The sequence below is a fragment of the Scyliorhinus canicula genome, chromosome 2, assembly GCF_902713615.1.
Source record: "Scyliorhinus canicula chromosome 2, sScyCan1.1, whole genome shotgun sequence".
NCBI classification, from domain to species: domain Eukaryota; kingdom Metazoa; phylum Chordata; class Chondrichthyes; order Carcharhiniformes; family Scyliorhinidae; genus Scyliorhinus; species Scyliorhinus canicula.
In genome coordinates this window covers 145,881,483-145,897,624 of record NC_052147.1, presented here as the reverse complement: position 1 = coordinate 145,897,624, position 16,142 = coordinate 145,881,483, and the positions used below count along the sequence as shown (strand labels likewise).

Sequence of the window (16,142 nt, the reverse complement as noted above, 5' to 3'; positions counted from 1 at the left end):
CTGAGTGCCAAGACAGCTGAAGGCACTTCCACAAATGGCGATCAAAATCAGGAATATGAAAAGGGCCAGGATTGAATGGGTGCAGGGATCTCAGAGGACTTCAATATGTTACAGAGATAGGGAGAAAGGAGGCCTATGGCGGGATGTAAATACTCGGAACGTGAATTTTAAATGGGAGGCAGTGCTGCACTGGAAGCTAATCCAGATTAATGAGCATGGGGGTGATAGGCGAATGAGGTTTGGCACTTTATGAATTTTATGAAAGCACATGTGAATAGAGTATACTTGAGATGAACCAAACTGATTGGTGGGTTTGATTTTTTTTGCTGCAAATTAAATTATCTCCTCTAGTCAGCAAACTCTTCCGGTGTCGGTGGAACAAGACGATTAAGCAATAGTACAGTGCATTGGAGAATCCATCAGCTGTGAGGTGGTAATTCCCCACAGGGTGTACATTTAATGATATAACACCCATTGGAAAGACCTATGAGCAGATATCAAATCAACGTCTACAGGAGCTACCACAAATTTCTGCCATCCCAACATGCCATGGATTTCAATGGTATATATTTAGATTATATAAACCCTATGCAACACTTTGATTCAGATTGGTTTGTGACAACAGATTTTTATCCTGATCTATTCATTCTTGGGATCTGGCAACACTGTAATTTATTACATGTTTTATCTGAAGGGCTGGTTATACCATTTTGCAGGGCATTGGCATGGGATTGGAGACACTTACAGGTTAGATTGGAAAAAGACATGTTTCCTTCCCCAAAAGAAGTGAACCGGTTGAGTTTGATTTGATAGTTCAGTATCTCTTTACTTTGAAAGTGATTACTCACTTGATCAAAAGCCTGAGCCAACTGTTCTTCCAAGAGCTCATTCCTCTCCGTCAGTACCCGGTTCCGTTGCAATAATGACTGTCCTATCCGGGCAGCCAATTCCAAATCGCGATCTCTCTGCCAAAAAAAAACACAAGTAACCCGAGTCCGTTGGCTGCAACCAACCAAAATTCTCATATCTATTGAGTTTATATGTTGAAGCATTGTGATCCTATTGTTTTTTCAACTTCATCTGCTGTGACTGTACACAGAACAATACTTTTCACCATACCTTGGGTACACGTGACAATAAATAAATAAAATAAAATCCACCATCTGCGCAAACGGATACATCAGATCATTTTGTGTAAAACACTTTTGTTTCCCTTCCCCTACTCTGTGGATAAAGAACAGCAACTGACCGTACCATTTATAGCAGCTTGAAAATCTGATGAAATTCACAAATATGATCAATTAATATTTGTTTTGGGAATCCGGAACAAGCCAGAGCAATATTCCCCTTAAGCTGCGCTGGTATGCAACCACACTGCAGTCTAGAACTTACCACAAAGAGGATAAACAGGTTCCACATAAGTGGTCCTTTAAGATATGTGCCTGCATGGCCGTGCAGCAAGGTAAAAGGGACCGCAGAGCGCAAACGTGCTACGCAAAGCAAAAGGAAATTAGGAGGAACAAGAGTTGGTGTGCGCATCTTTGTGAGCTTTTTGAACAATATATACTCAGGTTCATCATGCATTAGCCCAAGGAGGATCATTGCAGTCAACTAACCCATAACGGAGTTCACAACATTTTGAGGGCACAGGCACCTTGTTGACTTGGAAGAATATATCCACCTTCAGGTAATAAATTAAGTGGGCATTTGTAAAAAGAACAGGTTTTGATTGATTAAATAGGAAGAAACGGTTTTGTACTGGCAAAAGGGCCTGTAAAGTAACCAGGACACAATTTTGGATGACCGACAAATAAAACAAAGTAGAAAATAAGTTAGAAGTCTGGAAGGTGTTCCTGAAAGTGCGACTGAAGCAAATTGAGTAACTCTCAAAAAGGGAATCGGATAAATACTGGAAGGTGAAAGATTTGTAGGGCGATGGAGAAAGAGCAGAGGAATGGGACTATTTATAGCTCTTTCAAAGAGTGGACCAAATGGCCTTCGGTGCAGAGTGATTCGATTTGGAGTGTTACTGTGAACTTTTCATTTTCTACAGTCAATATTTGAAAAGTGTTAAATGTGCATCAGTCTCTTGCTGGTCTGCCAGGGGTTGTTACTTCTTTCTGATTTGTAACTGAAACTGGTTTTGATGGCAGACACTTGGCAAATGCAGCTTAAATAAAGCTCACCTCAGCCAGCAGGTGTGTAAGCATTTCGGTGTCATTGTAAGTCCTGGTCATCTGATCCACCCTGTCGGAACTGAGAACTGGGGAAACAGTAAGAAATTAGAAAGACAAACTTTTTACTTTGCTTGGGTTGAAACATACAAGAACAAAAAAGATCATCAGTACAATTTTCTTTCATTTACGACAGCTCCAATTAGAAGACAGAGCTATACAACATTCTTAATAATTAATTTAAGGGATGTGGACATCCCTGGCTGAGGCAACATTTATTGCCCAATCCTAGTTGCTCTTGAAAAGGTGGTGATGAACTGCCTTCTTGAACTGCTGCAGTCAGAGGTGTAGGTGCATCAACAGTACTGCTAGGGAGGGAGTTCCTGGATCATGACCTAGCAACAGCCAAGGAACAGTCATATATTTTCAAGTCAGAGTGGTGAGTGACTTGCAGGCAAACTTCCAGATGTCCTTCGAGATGATAGTTGTCTTAAGGTTTGGAAGGTGTTGCCTCGGTGAGAAACCTCGGTGAGTTCCTGAAGTGCATCTTGTAGATGGTATACGCTGCTGCCACTGCTCATCAGCGGAGGACGGAGTGAATATTTGTGGAAGGGGTACTAATCAAGGGGGCAGCTTTGCCCTGGATGGTGTAGTTGGTGCTGCACTCATCAAGTCAAATGGAGAATATTCCTGATGTGTGCATTGTAGACAGTGGACAGACTTTGGGGAATCAGGTGGTGAGTTACTCGCCACAGGAATCCTAGCCTCTGACATGTTCTTGTAGGCAGTATATTTGCATGGCTAGTCCAGCTCAGTTTCTGGTTAAGGATATCCCCAGGATGTAGCGAGTGGAGGATTCAGTGGTGGTAATGCCTTTGAATATCAAACGGTGATGATTAGATCCTCTCTTGTTGGAGATGATCATTGCCTGGCACTTGTATGGTGCGAGTGTTACTTGCCACTAGTCAGCCAAGTCCAGTGATGTGTTGGGTATTCTGGATCTGTGGAGACTGCGATTACCTTAGCAGTAACACATACAGGCTACCAACACTAGAAATAGTACAACACTATTTTATTAAGCTAGGAACTGTTGAACATGCTTTCACAGTGGGTCGACACTATGTTAGATTAAACTGAAGACCTATGCCTATCCTAACCAGTCTATAATATCAGCACATGGTAAAGATCTGTGCTACAAGCTGTGAGCTCTGTCCTTCTCAGAAGCTGCATCCCGAATGAGCGGGAAAACTAGTGCCATCTGGCTTTATAGTGAGTGTGTTCTAACTGATGATTGGCTGCTGTGTTGTGTGTGTTGATTGGTCTTGCACTGTGTCAATCAGTGTGTGTCTGCACCATTATATACTGATGTGTATATTATGACATCCAGGTCTTGCTGCATTTGGGCATGGACTGTTTCAGTATAAGCAGAGTTGTGAATGATGCTGAACATTGTACAATCATCAGGGAACATCCCCACCTCGAACCTCATGATGGAAGGAAGGTGATTGATAAAGCAGCTGAAGATAGTTGGACCTAGGACATGCCCTGAGGAATTCCTGCAGTGATGTCCTGGAACTGAGATCATTGACCACTGACCACCAAAGCCATCTTCCTTTGTGCTGGGTATGACTCCAACCAGCTGTTACATTAGTACCAAAAACACACGTCAACTGAAAGAAATAACCAACCAAGTTCTTAAATCGGTGTCATCCTTTGGTAATCGACCCTCTTGCCAGTAGAGATATTTACTCCCCATCTAGCTACCCTCTCAGAACTCCTCCTGTTGTGCCAAACAGCCATTAGGAACTGGTCACATTAAGAAAATATCACTATGGTCCTGAGTTTTCTATATCTATCATTCATTTATACACTGCTCCGATACTTACACATTGCTCTGTTCCAACTCTTGAGAGACTGTCTATGTGGACAATTCTAGCCTCTAAACAGGTGCTGAGCCCTAATGCGTTGAACGTGGTACAGCATTAACCGTAGAGAATGGGTGCAATGGGAATGAGCAGCGCCATTGCAACATGGAAAGAAATTTATTTCAGAACGTTCATCCCAAAGGCCTTCACTCTCCCAAGATAAATAAGTGATATTGTCCAGAGATGCAGGTTAATGCTCTGGGCCCCCGTGTTTCAATCCAACAATGACAGATGATGAAATTCGAATTCAATAAAAATATGAAATTAAAAGCTTATTGATGACCAAGAAACCATTGTCAGTGTCATAAAAAACTTATCTGGTTCACTAATGTCCTTCAGGGAAGGAAATCTGCTATTCTTACCTGGTCTGGCCTACATGTGACTTTAGACCCACAGCAATGTGGTTGACTCTTAAATCCTAGCAAGTCTCTCAGTTCAAGGACAATTAGGGATGAGCAATAAATGCTGTCCAGCGAACGACACCCACATCCCATGAATGAATTTTTAAAAATTTGATCTTGAAGCATCGGATGCTGCTGTCTGAGGTAAAATGTTAAATTACACCCAAAATTAAAAACCTTCAGTTTAATGATCTACGCCAAACCGCAATCAACTCATGAAAAGGTAGCCACATCATGAAAAGGTAGCCACAGCATGAAAATGTTTCTGATGTGAACAGGAGGCTTGTGAATAGAACCAGGGAGAACCTTGGATGAATGAAAGGCAAAACAAGGTAGGGCAGGTTTATGAATAAATTGTCCATTTTTATGTAGAATCACCTCAACTTTGTACTTATGACCCTAACAGTGCTGTGCTTCCAAATACTGAAAGAATGTAGGGATAAACCCATTGATATATCCAAGGCGGCAGTTTACCACCAACTTCTCAGGGGCAATTAAGGATGGCAAATAACCCAAAACCCACATCCCATGAATGAATACAAAATATGTTGCTTGCAAGCTGCTTATTGATTTCACGCGGTTCCACAAAGTTGGCATCAATCCAGCAAAAATTTCACGGCTCTGCTTTAAACACATACGCAGTTACAGTCAACTTCAAGAGGCAGAATACTGGCCAAGTCACCAGGGAAAATTCCCCCATTCTTCAAAATAACGACACAAATTATTTTGCATAAACAAGTGGTTGCCTTGGTTTAGCGTCCCACCTGAAAAACGGCACCTCTGAACATGCAGTTCCCCCTCAGTTCTGGGTGCAGTATCAACCTGGTCAATGTGCTCAAGTCTCTGGAATGGGACTTCAGCCCACAACTTTCAGGCTGTTGTCAAACGAGATGCACATTCCAAACCACTCCATTTGATTTTCAAATCGACGGCGCCCTTTGTGCTAATTATTCTTAAACGTTAGATTCCAGAGCAATCTTTTTTGAATAAATGCACTTTACTTTTAAATATTCATTCAAGGGATCAGTGAGCCCTTTCAGCAGTAGGCTATTACTGTGTGCATTTAAAGCAAGGCTATCTCATTTATGATTCCCTAATTGGCCACAACCTCCTTTTGACTCTCCTTTCTATTGTTCCCAGTTGATCAGTAACACTGAACTTGCAAACATCAGTGTCGGGTGCAAGATTTTAGCAGGCTGAATTCAGGCAGTGTCTGTCCAACTTTTCGCAAGGGATGGTGGAGTGGTGAACACAGTGGAGGGGGTTAATTAATTTATGGCTTTGCTAGCTTGTATGCCAACACTGTAGGTTTAGACAAGTGGATGCGTCTTTATGGGATGAAAGCAGTTAATAGCAGGGAAACACACTTAGAGTTCTCAGTAGCTTTACTTGGAAAATGTTAAATATGGTAGGCGTTGGCTGTGGCTTCGTCAGTAACAGCCAGAAGATAGTGAGTTCAATTACTCACTCAGGTCATGATCACAAAGTCTATGCCGTCAGCCCAGTGCACTCCTGAGAGTGTGTGCACTGCGCTGTTGGGCAATCCACATTTTTGAATGAAACATCAGGAGGACCTAAAAGATTCCACAATACAACTTTTCGAAGAGGAGCTGGGGTGCTCTCTCTCTCTTGGCCAACCTTTAACAGACATCACAAAAGAAAAAAAAACATTTTTACCTGTACTCATTTATCTCAGTGCTATTTGTGGGGTCTTGCTGCGTGCAAATTAACTACAGCAGTTCGCAAAGCACTTTTGGACGGCCCAAGGTCATGAAAGGCACTATATAAATGCACATCTATCGCTTCTCGGCCTTTTAGCTAAAATCAAGCGTCATATCAAGCCCAAGATGAGGCGTAATGCATTTTTGTGTCAGCTTGGATCTTGTACCTTTCTCTTGTGGAGACATGAATTAACTTCAATTTGAACTGTTTTTTGGAGCAAGCAATGATATGGATTAAGGATTTGCCTTGTTCACTCTGCACATTGGCTTTGTAACTTTAATTAATGGAGCAAAAAAAAAATAAAATAAATAAATATACATCTTTGTTGCTTGCAACTAAGTAAAAAGGGTGGAATGGTGGCATAGCAGTTAGCACTGTTGCCTCAGAGTACCAGGGACCCGGGTTCAATTCCAACCACGGGGTGGCTGTGTGTGTGGAGTTTGCACATTCTCCCAATGTCTGCATGGGTTTTCTCCAGGATGCAGGTTAGGTGGGGTTGCGGTATTAGGGCGGGAGAGTGGGCTCTTACAGAGGGTCTTTGCAGCCTTGATGGGCCGAATTACCTATTCTGCACTGTATTAATTCTATTCTATGTTCTGAGAGGCGATTCTGAACATTTTGATCCCTTGAATTTACAAGCCGGGATGTTCTAAAATCTGAAAACAGAACTCGGGGCTCAAATGGAGGTTAGAAGGGCCATAGTAAACGCCAGGCTTTAGACTTTCTAAAGCAATCAGCCTCTAAATTTGAAACAATCAGTTGCAACAATCTCTGTTGCTCTTTTAGAAAGAGACCGACAATAACTCCTATTTATACACAGTCTTCAATGAAGAAATATAGTGCAACGTTGTCTCAGGCAGCAATCGACAATTAAACATCAAACCAAAGAAGGAATCAACAATTGTACACCAAGCCAAAGGCAAATGAATTAAGGTGGGATTACCAGAATCAAGTGCTGGGGTTTAGGGTGGACCTGCAAACAGCTCTTGGAAGGTATGGATTACAGTAGTGGAGAGGCACAAGGTCAGAGAAAGGAAACAGAAAGGTAACAGAGAATTTGGATGGAACTGAAGTTGTGCAGGGGTCTACAGAAATAGAGAAGGATGGGATCAAAGAAATAATTTGAACACAAGGATAGGAATTTAAAATGTGAGGGACTGTGAGTCAACATAGGTCAGAAATGATGAGTGAGCAGAGGATTTGGGTACAATTCCAATCATTATGGATTAGGGGGAGAGGGGGGAGAAGGAGGAAGAAAACAGACCTGGTCTATTTGGACAACCTGGGATGCAAACTGAAAGGGCCAACTTACATTACAGTGCATTACCTGATAACCTGACTCAAGTACTAGACAAATTACTTTATCTAACACTTGAATATTATGACATTATGAAGCAAGGCACTTTACATGGTCTCTGACCTCGCCTTGTAAACAAATTCCACCTTGGTATCAAGTGTATTCACACATTTGTTGTTGCCAAACCAGTAGGACTCTGAACAGAGGTTAAACGTTAAACAACCATTTGTGTACTCTGTACCTGACTCAACGCCTACATGGATTGAATGTTGAAAAATGCTCGATGATCCCAAATTAAAATACAATTTTTTCAGTAACTGGATAATTCACCTACCTCAAAACCGCACCAAGCAGCACAGATGAACCAGAATAGGACACATACATCAATGTATTACTACGGCATAGCACTGCACTTCGACAGGTACATTGCAACTCTGATTATTCCCAACCATGGTGGTAATTTAATAAAAGACTGCACAATCTTCATTTTAAATGTATGTCTGTCAATTACAGGCAAGGTCAATACATTTGGGAAGTCTCAATTATTTGGAATGACAGATAAGTGATTTTCAAAGAAGCAAATGTGATATGGGAAAGACTTTGTTCGCTCAGCAAGTGGTGCAGGTCTGGAATGCACAGCCTGTGGAGGCAGGTTCAATCGAGGCATTCAAGAGGACATCAGTTCAGGGTTTTTCCAAAGTGTGGATCACGACCCACGAGTGGGTGTCAGAAGGGTCGTGAAGCCAAGGCTGTTTGTGTCTGGTCTCAGCGCCAGGTTTGCGGGTCCTTTTTGTTTCCTGTCATACGATCCCTGCTGCTCCCCTGCTCAGGCCTCAAGAGAGAATTTAAGGTAAAGTTTTAGCTGAAGAATTTTGTTTTGTAGATACCTCCCTAGCTTTCCTCATGGTCAAGCAGGAATTTCAACTGCTGCGTTTTCATGCAATCGACAGCTTTATTTGAAAAGTAATTGTGACAGGAATTTGGGTTTGAATCCAGTGACAAGTCCACTCTCTCATTCTGTCGTAAGTGATCCCATTGCACTGTGCTGAAGACTCACAAGCAATGAGGTTATCACCCAGAGCACTGGTAGATATTTACCTGGGAATTGGAAAGGATATTTTAATCGTTCTCAGCACTTACTGGGAGCCTAGTGGTGTGTGGACTTCTTGTTCCGGACAAGAGATTGTCATTAGTGAGAGAATGATGGTCTCAACAAAAGGAGAGCACATCGTTTCCATTCCCTCCCAATTTAGTTTTTACTTCTGAAGAGGGGGTGGAAGAATTAGCTTTAACAGGCAACATGTACAGATAGCGAGAATTTGAAAATCTGTCCAGGATTAGGAAAATTAGAATGGAGGAACAGAAATAAACTATTCTTCCTCATGTCAACTCTGCCATTTAATCAGATCATGACTGATCTGTATTTTAACTCCACTTACTCACATTTTTATAATCCTTAAAACATTTACTAAACAAAAGCCATCAGTTGGCACCACTCTGGGGGTGTTGGCAACTGCGCCTCTGCCGCTCCTGCCGGCATGTTACTCCACCAGCCCTGTGGTGGTGGCGGCCCTGAGAGTTTGGGCCAGTGGAGGTGGCATGTGGGAGCAGTGGGTCTGGGCCCCAATTTGTGATAACCACTGGTTTGCCCCGGGGAGTATGGATTGGGGTGGGGGGGGGGGGTTTCCAGGTATGACGGAGAGCGGGAATTGAGAGGATGGGGGGTGTGTTCATAGAGGGGAGCTTTCCAAGTATGAGGGCGCTGGAAGAAAAGTTTGGGCTGGTGAGGGGAAACAAATTCAGATACTTGCAGGTGCGGGACTTCCTTCGTAAACAGGTGGCAACCTTCCCGCTCCTATCGCTGAGGGGGATTCAGGACAGGGTAATTTCCAGAGGGTGGGTAGGGGAGGGAGCGTTTCGGACATCTATAAAGGAGTTTATGGGGTCAGGTGAGACGCAGACCGAGGAGCTGAAGCGTAAGTGGGAGGAGGAGCTGGGAGGCGAGATAGAGGATGGTTTATGGGCAGACGCCTTGAGTAGCGTCAACACGTCTGCAACATGTGCCAGGCTCAGCCTGATACTATTTAAGGTTGTGCACCGGGCTCACATGACAGTGGCCCGGATGAGCAGATTCTTTGGGGTGGAGGACAGGTGCACAAAATGCACGGAGGACCAGCAAACCATGCCCATGTGTTTTGGACATGTCCAAAGCTTTGGAGATTTTGGCAGGGGTTTGCGGATGTCATGTCCAAGATTTTAAAAACAAGAATGGTGCTGGGTCCAGAGGTGGCAATTTTCGGGGTGTCGGAAGATCCGGGAATCCAGGAGGAGAAAGAGGCAGATGTTCTGGCCTTTGCTTCCCTGGTAGCCCGGATACAGATACTATCGGCACGGAGGGTCCCAAATCCTCCAAAGTCGGAGACCTGGCTATCGGACATGGCTGGCATCCTCTGTATTGAGAAAATTAAGTTTGTCTTGAGAGGGTCACTGTTGGGGTTCACCTGGAGGTGCAACCATTCGTCAACTTGCTTGCGGAGAATTAATCGTCAGCAGACAGTGGGGGTGGGGGTGGGTAGTTTAAGTCAGAGTAGGGTTGTAATAAGGGTGGGACCTGTACGAAAGGTAAATGTTTTTTGCACTATGTTTATGGTGTCATGTACCTTGTCTACTTTGTTGTTGTTTTGATACCAAAAATACCTCAATAAAATGTTTATTAAAAAAAAAGCCATCAGTTTCAGTTTTGAAATTTCCTATTAACCCCCAGCTTTCACATTTGTTTGTTTGTGGGAGTTCAATATTTTCACTATCCCACAAGAATGGCAAGGGCCCGCAGAGTGAAAAGGCTAAGAGAAACATGGGCATTAATAAAAAAGTAAAATGCAGAACAGTCGACAGGGTAATCGAGGGTGAGAGGCACATATGGCCACAGTACAAGGAAATGTTAGAATGATTAAAAATGGCAAAAAGGCAAGTTTTGTATCTTAATGCATGAAGCATTCGGAATAAGGTGAGTCCCTAAGGTTGGTCGGCATGGGTCCCGAAGATCTGCCAGTTGGCAAGATTGGGTCCCAGCAAAAAAAGTTTAAAAACACTGCATTAGATGATTATGTGAATAGAAGAAACAAAGTGCCTCCCTGCACTAAGCAATGATGCTCTTCTGCAGACATGAGAGGCCAAATGGCCTCCTTCTGCATTGTAACAATTCTGTGATGACCAGAATGCCAATTGAAAACACTTTACAGCAAGGGCAGCACGGTGCCACAGTGGTTAGCACTGCTGCCTCACGCCACCGAGGTTCCAGGTTCGATTCCGGCCCGAGGTCACTGTCCGTGTGGAGTTTGCACATTCGCCCCGAGTTTGCGTGGATTTCACCCCCACAACCCAAAGATGGGTGGATTGGTCACACTAAATTGCCCCTTAATTAGAAAAAATGAATTGGGTACTCAATTTAAAAAAAGAAAAAGAAAATACTTGCAGCAAAATTTATATAGGTTTTCTGAAAGGTTTGGGCAGTCATTCTGTGCACAACAAATCCCACAAACCTGTTGGACGCTCAACAGAAAAACTTAATACGAAGCAAATATTAATGTATGCTGTACACAAATAGTTTACCAGAAACCGTGTTTAGTGATATTAAGGAGAAAGAATTTGACAGGGCATCAAGGGGAATTCATACATTGCATCATTGACCAGAATGATATTCTAAGGTGTGCTGGTGGGATTGTTTGCTTCAAGTGTGCGTACTAATATAGTCTGGAGATTATTATTCAGCTCCTAAACTTTACTGGATAATTTATCGGGTATCATTAACTTTCTCCAATCTATTTTATTCCCAGCCAATAGGTGTTTTTTTGATTGGCTTTGGTCTTCACATCATTAATGTTTTGTTCATCAAATCCCAGTGCAATGTAAATGCATCTATCAGATGCACAAATAAGATTTAGCCATTTTGCACGCAACACAACCATTGAAATGACATGATCACATATTCAGTATCTTCCCCATCTTTAATGCAAGTAAATGTCAAAACTCTGCTGCCCGTGGTTTAACTCGTACCAAGCCCCACTTTCCCCACATTAGCCCTGTACTTGCTGATCTACAGCACCTCTCTGGATTTCAAAATTCTCATCCTTGTTCTTAAATTTTTCCATATCCTCATCCTTCCCTATCTCTGTAATCTCCTTGAACTGCACAACTCTGAGTACTTTCGTTCCAAGAATTTTAGTTTCTTGGGCAACCACAATTTTAATAGCTCCACTATTGGAGCTTTCAGCTGCCTCAGTGCAGAGCTCTGGAACCCACCCTGCACCTCACCAACCCCCGATCATACTTTCCTCTGACAAGATCCTCCTTAAAACCTATCTCTTTGATCACAAGGGGGTGGAAGTGCAATCTTATTAAACAAGAACAGTTCTGATCAGAAGAATACATTCCCATAATCTGGTTCTAAAGCTTATTGTGCAGCAGGAAAGTCTTGAACTAATTAAGAGTAACCTTCAAAGCAATGCACGACAAAACGAGTTTCATAACAAGAGCCAACCAATAACAACATCACGCTACTGGGCTAAACGAGTTGAAAGTCACCAAGGTCACCTTAGAAGTTGAAGAGTTTAAAGCTCAACTCTCAAACGGAAGACTGTTCTTAATCCAGCATATTGTCCAAATGAAGTATCAAAATGTTAACCACTCATCCCCTTGACTGCTAGTTTCTTAGCCACAATTACAAACAGCATACAGGCATAGAAATTATATTAGCTATCGATATCTAGGACAGAACTAATTGTTTCGCCTCACCTGCCTTTAACCAATATTTCTAGATATTCTTCATTGTAATTCTCATCTGCATCAATCTGATCTTGCTGGCATTCCATGATAATAAAATCCCATACATCACTAACCTTTACAGACCATGAGATTATCAATATTGCTAATAACCAATACTGCCCCATGTGTCGCAATCATTTCACAGACTCATCTGTAGTGTGTACACGCTGTTAAATATTGCAACAATGAAGGACAAAAAGCATCTAAAAAAAAATCATAAAACTACCTGCAGCCAATCAAATTGTGTCGTATTTATATACCACAGAGTATTTATGGTGTGCTTCCAGATGGGGGCAGGAAGCAGCACATAATCTAAGAATTGGGAGTTAAAAATTGACTAAATACAGTGGTTACTGTTCATTCAACTTAAAATTTAAAAAATCCTGCTGTATTGGAAGTGAACATGATTGCATCAAATTACGGATGCACCACTGTTAGACAGAAGTTCTTTGTGTTGCTCTCTCTGCCATACCCCCATGCAGCATTTTTTTTTTTAAAGTGCCACATCTGGGAGGGAGATCAAAAATGGTTACACCATTATGATTGAATAATTATTAACACAACAGATTAAATAAAGTACTTGATCACTGTTGAGAAATCTTTAAGCAAAGCTTGAACCGTGTAAAGGTCAACTCTTTCTAAATTTCAGCGGCACGGTAGCAGAGTGACTAGCACTGTTGCTTCACAGCTCCAGGGACCTGGGTTTGATTCCTGCTTGGGTCACTGTCTGTGCGGTGTCTCCCCGTGTCTGTGTGGGTTTCCTCCGGGTGCTCTGGTTTCCTCCCACAAGTCCTGATAGATGTTGGGTGAATTGGACATTCTGAATTCTCCCTGTGTACCCAAACAGGTGCCAGAGTGTGGCGACTAGGGGCTTTTCACATTAACTTCATTGCAGTGTTAACGGAAGCCTACTTGTGTGACTAATAAAGATTATTATTTAAGAAAGCTCTTTGTGTATCACCGGGCTGTATAACCCACCTTAAAATGGAATGAAACCCCCAAATTTCTCCATTATTATCGTACTATTTTGTGGTAGGGAATAAATTGGGATATGGTGTTGCTGTTGTTGGGAAGCCAAAAGCTATTTCTACCTTGAGAACCTATTGAACCAAGTGCAACCAATCTCTTTGTAATAGCTATGGTTCAGTGGGTAGCCTCAGAGTCAGACGGTTGTGCATGAACCCCATGCCAATGGCTTACACTTCACAGCAGGTCTGTAGCAGTTCAGCACCATTGGAGGTCTTTCAGGTGAAAGCTTAATCCAAGACACTATCTGCCCTCTCCGATGGATATAAAAGAATCCAGGCATCATTGAAAAAGAATAGCTGGAAAGGTCTCCTCGGTATCCTGGCTAGGTACTTCTCAATAAAGCAATATCACTGCAACAGATTTTAACAGTCACTATACAGAAGTGTTTATGGGATCTTGCCATGTGCAAATTGGCTTCCAAATTTCCGACAGAACAAGGCCAGCAGCTCAATTCCCGTACCAGCTGAGAATTCTGAATTCTCCCTGTGTACCCGAACAGGCGCTGGAATGTGGCAACTAGGGGCATTTCACAGTAACTTCATTGCAGTGTTAATGCAAGCCTACTTGCGACAATAAAGGTTAGTTATTTATTTATTGAGACAGTGACTGCACTTTAAAAAATAGTACTGCTTTGGCTATAAAATACTTTGGGACAGATTGTGACAGGTGATATATGCACGTGGAAGTCTTTATTTCTCTACAAGATAAAACCATTGATAACAGGTCTATAGAAACAGCATCAGAAAGAACTGGTAAATAAGAAGGGCAAATCAATATTATTGTCACAGTAGATAGCAGAGCTAGTGATAGTATCATGAATGTGCAGCAACCAAATACTGAGGCAGAATGTTCCCAGCCTAGTGAAGGCAGGTTCTGAAAGGTGCAGGGTGGAAACATCCCAGAAAACAATGATTGGTTTGAAACATAATGTGATCACACTCTCTCCCAGCTTCCTCTGTGGCAGGATACAAATCCAGTGGTGGAACCATTGAGGGTCTGACAGCAATTGAGCTGGTTAAAAATGCAAATCCGCTTTTTCAATCATGAACTCATTCTTTCACACAGTGCACATTGTGTCTGCACCTTGCCAGTATTACTGAGGTGAGTGTGTACCAGGAAGAGCTTTAGCGAAACTGACAAGCTGAGAAAGCTTTGATCAGTCACACTGAAGATTTCCTGGCATGGCCATTGAGAAAATGCTTCTCTTAGAGTGCACTTTCACTGCTGACAGGCGACTGGAAATTTCTTGGAAGAGACTTTATCTGTCCAACATTTCACTCACCCTCAGCTGTACTTCTCTCAATCCAGCCTTCACAATGGCAAGGGAATAACTTTACAGTTCCACCTTTCACCTCTGCTGAGGGGCTGAGACTACACCACCACCAGCTATAAAATGTGCTGACCAGCAGTACAGGAGAACATCAAGCCAGTGTGGGGTTCAGCATCTCAATTCGTCATGCCCCTCACTGATTATGCCCAACCGATGTCCTCATCCTCACAGAGCACAGTCTCCAAGCTGCAGGGCTGTCATTCGCACTGTTGACTTCCTCAGTTTCCATCCTGTCCTCTTTCTTCCGTCCTTTAGAGGGCTCACCTCACTGCAGCCCCTCCATTCCCACAGGTAAGAGTGCGACCCGGGGGGAGGGGTTAGTTTTTCCAGGTCTCCTCTCCATCCCTATGGTTGCTGTAGCCTCTAAGATCCAATTGTTGGTGTAGCCCTGTCACCCATGCAGTGGCTCCTTCAATGGAAAGTATTTCCTTTGACAGAATGGACCATCAAAAAACATAAATCAAAAATTATAAAACTACCTGCTGGGCTAGTCGATAGTCTACTGCATAAGGGGCTTGCTTGGTGTACAATCTCAACTCAGCCTGCCCTCCAGGATGATAAATAGTTTGGTTAGGAAAAGAGCAGCTGCCAGGCTTGTAAGTTAGTGAATTAGGTTCACGATCGGACAATGATCTGGCTATTCTGGCAAGGACTGAGGTGAGAAGATTCCACCTATTGCTTCCCCGCAAACCCCCAACCCCATCCCCAGCAAACTGCCTCACCTCACCCCATGGATAGAATGCCTAAAAGCAGACTGTTCCTCAGAGTAATGCCCAGAGTACGTTAAGGAGAGCGTGGGTAAGAAACATCAAAGATGGGAACAATGTTCCGCTACATAATGGAGAGGTGCATCCTGAGAAATCTCTACTATTCTGAAGTCTTGCAGAGGACCACCAGTTATTCTGCAGTTTTCATGAATTGTCATTTCCCGAGAAGTAGCATGTGCAGATAAATATGGAAGGCTGGATGAGTGGAAGCCAGTCACAATAAGGCTGCAGCCAAACGTGGAACAATCTCCAGAAATCTGCAATAGGGCTTTCTGAACATTTACTTACCACTTGAGGTCACTAGATTCCACATGATTGTAAAAGCTGTTTAATATGCAACTTTAAAAAGTACTTCCAAATTCAATTGCACTGATGCAAATTATGCACCTACTCTGTTACCAGCAGCTAAATATTTTTTTAATTCAACCAGTTGTCGGTAAATTTCAGCAGGTAAAGATGTTTCATTGCACTATGAATCAACCTTTGTACAAAAATAGACCAATAGTATGGGAAAACAAAATTCCAGGTTAAAAGACTATTTATGTTGCAAATGGAGGAGTCAACAAAAGAGAATGTGGGAGAGATGAAGGCAAAGTGGTAGCTACGCTGAGGTAGTAATCCAGAGGCTAGGCTAGTTCGCTGGGGACATGGGTTAAAATCCCACAGCAGCTAG

At 42.7% G+C, this 16,142-nt stretch overlaps 1 protein-coding gene across 1 annotated transcript in view; it reads right to left on the bottom strand.

The window, feature by feature from the left end:
- Nucleotides 1–16,142, bottom strand: part of trak2 (trafficking protein, kinesin binding 2) — a 117,279-nt gene that overhangs the window by 47,104 nt on the left and 54,033 nt on the right. The window contains exons 4-5 of the mRNA XM_038787548.1: nt 2,187–2,263; nt 849–965 (exon numbers count right to left, since the gene is read on the bottom strand). Of these exons, the coding sequence (XP_038643476.1) occupies nt 849–965; nt 2,187–2,263 (194 nt within the window). The remainder of the gene's footprint in view (nt 1–848; nt 966–2,186; nt 2,264–16,142) is intronic.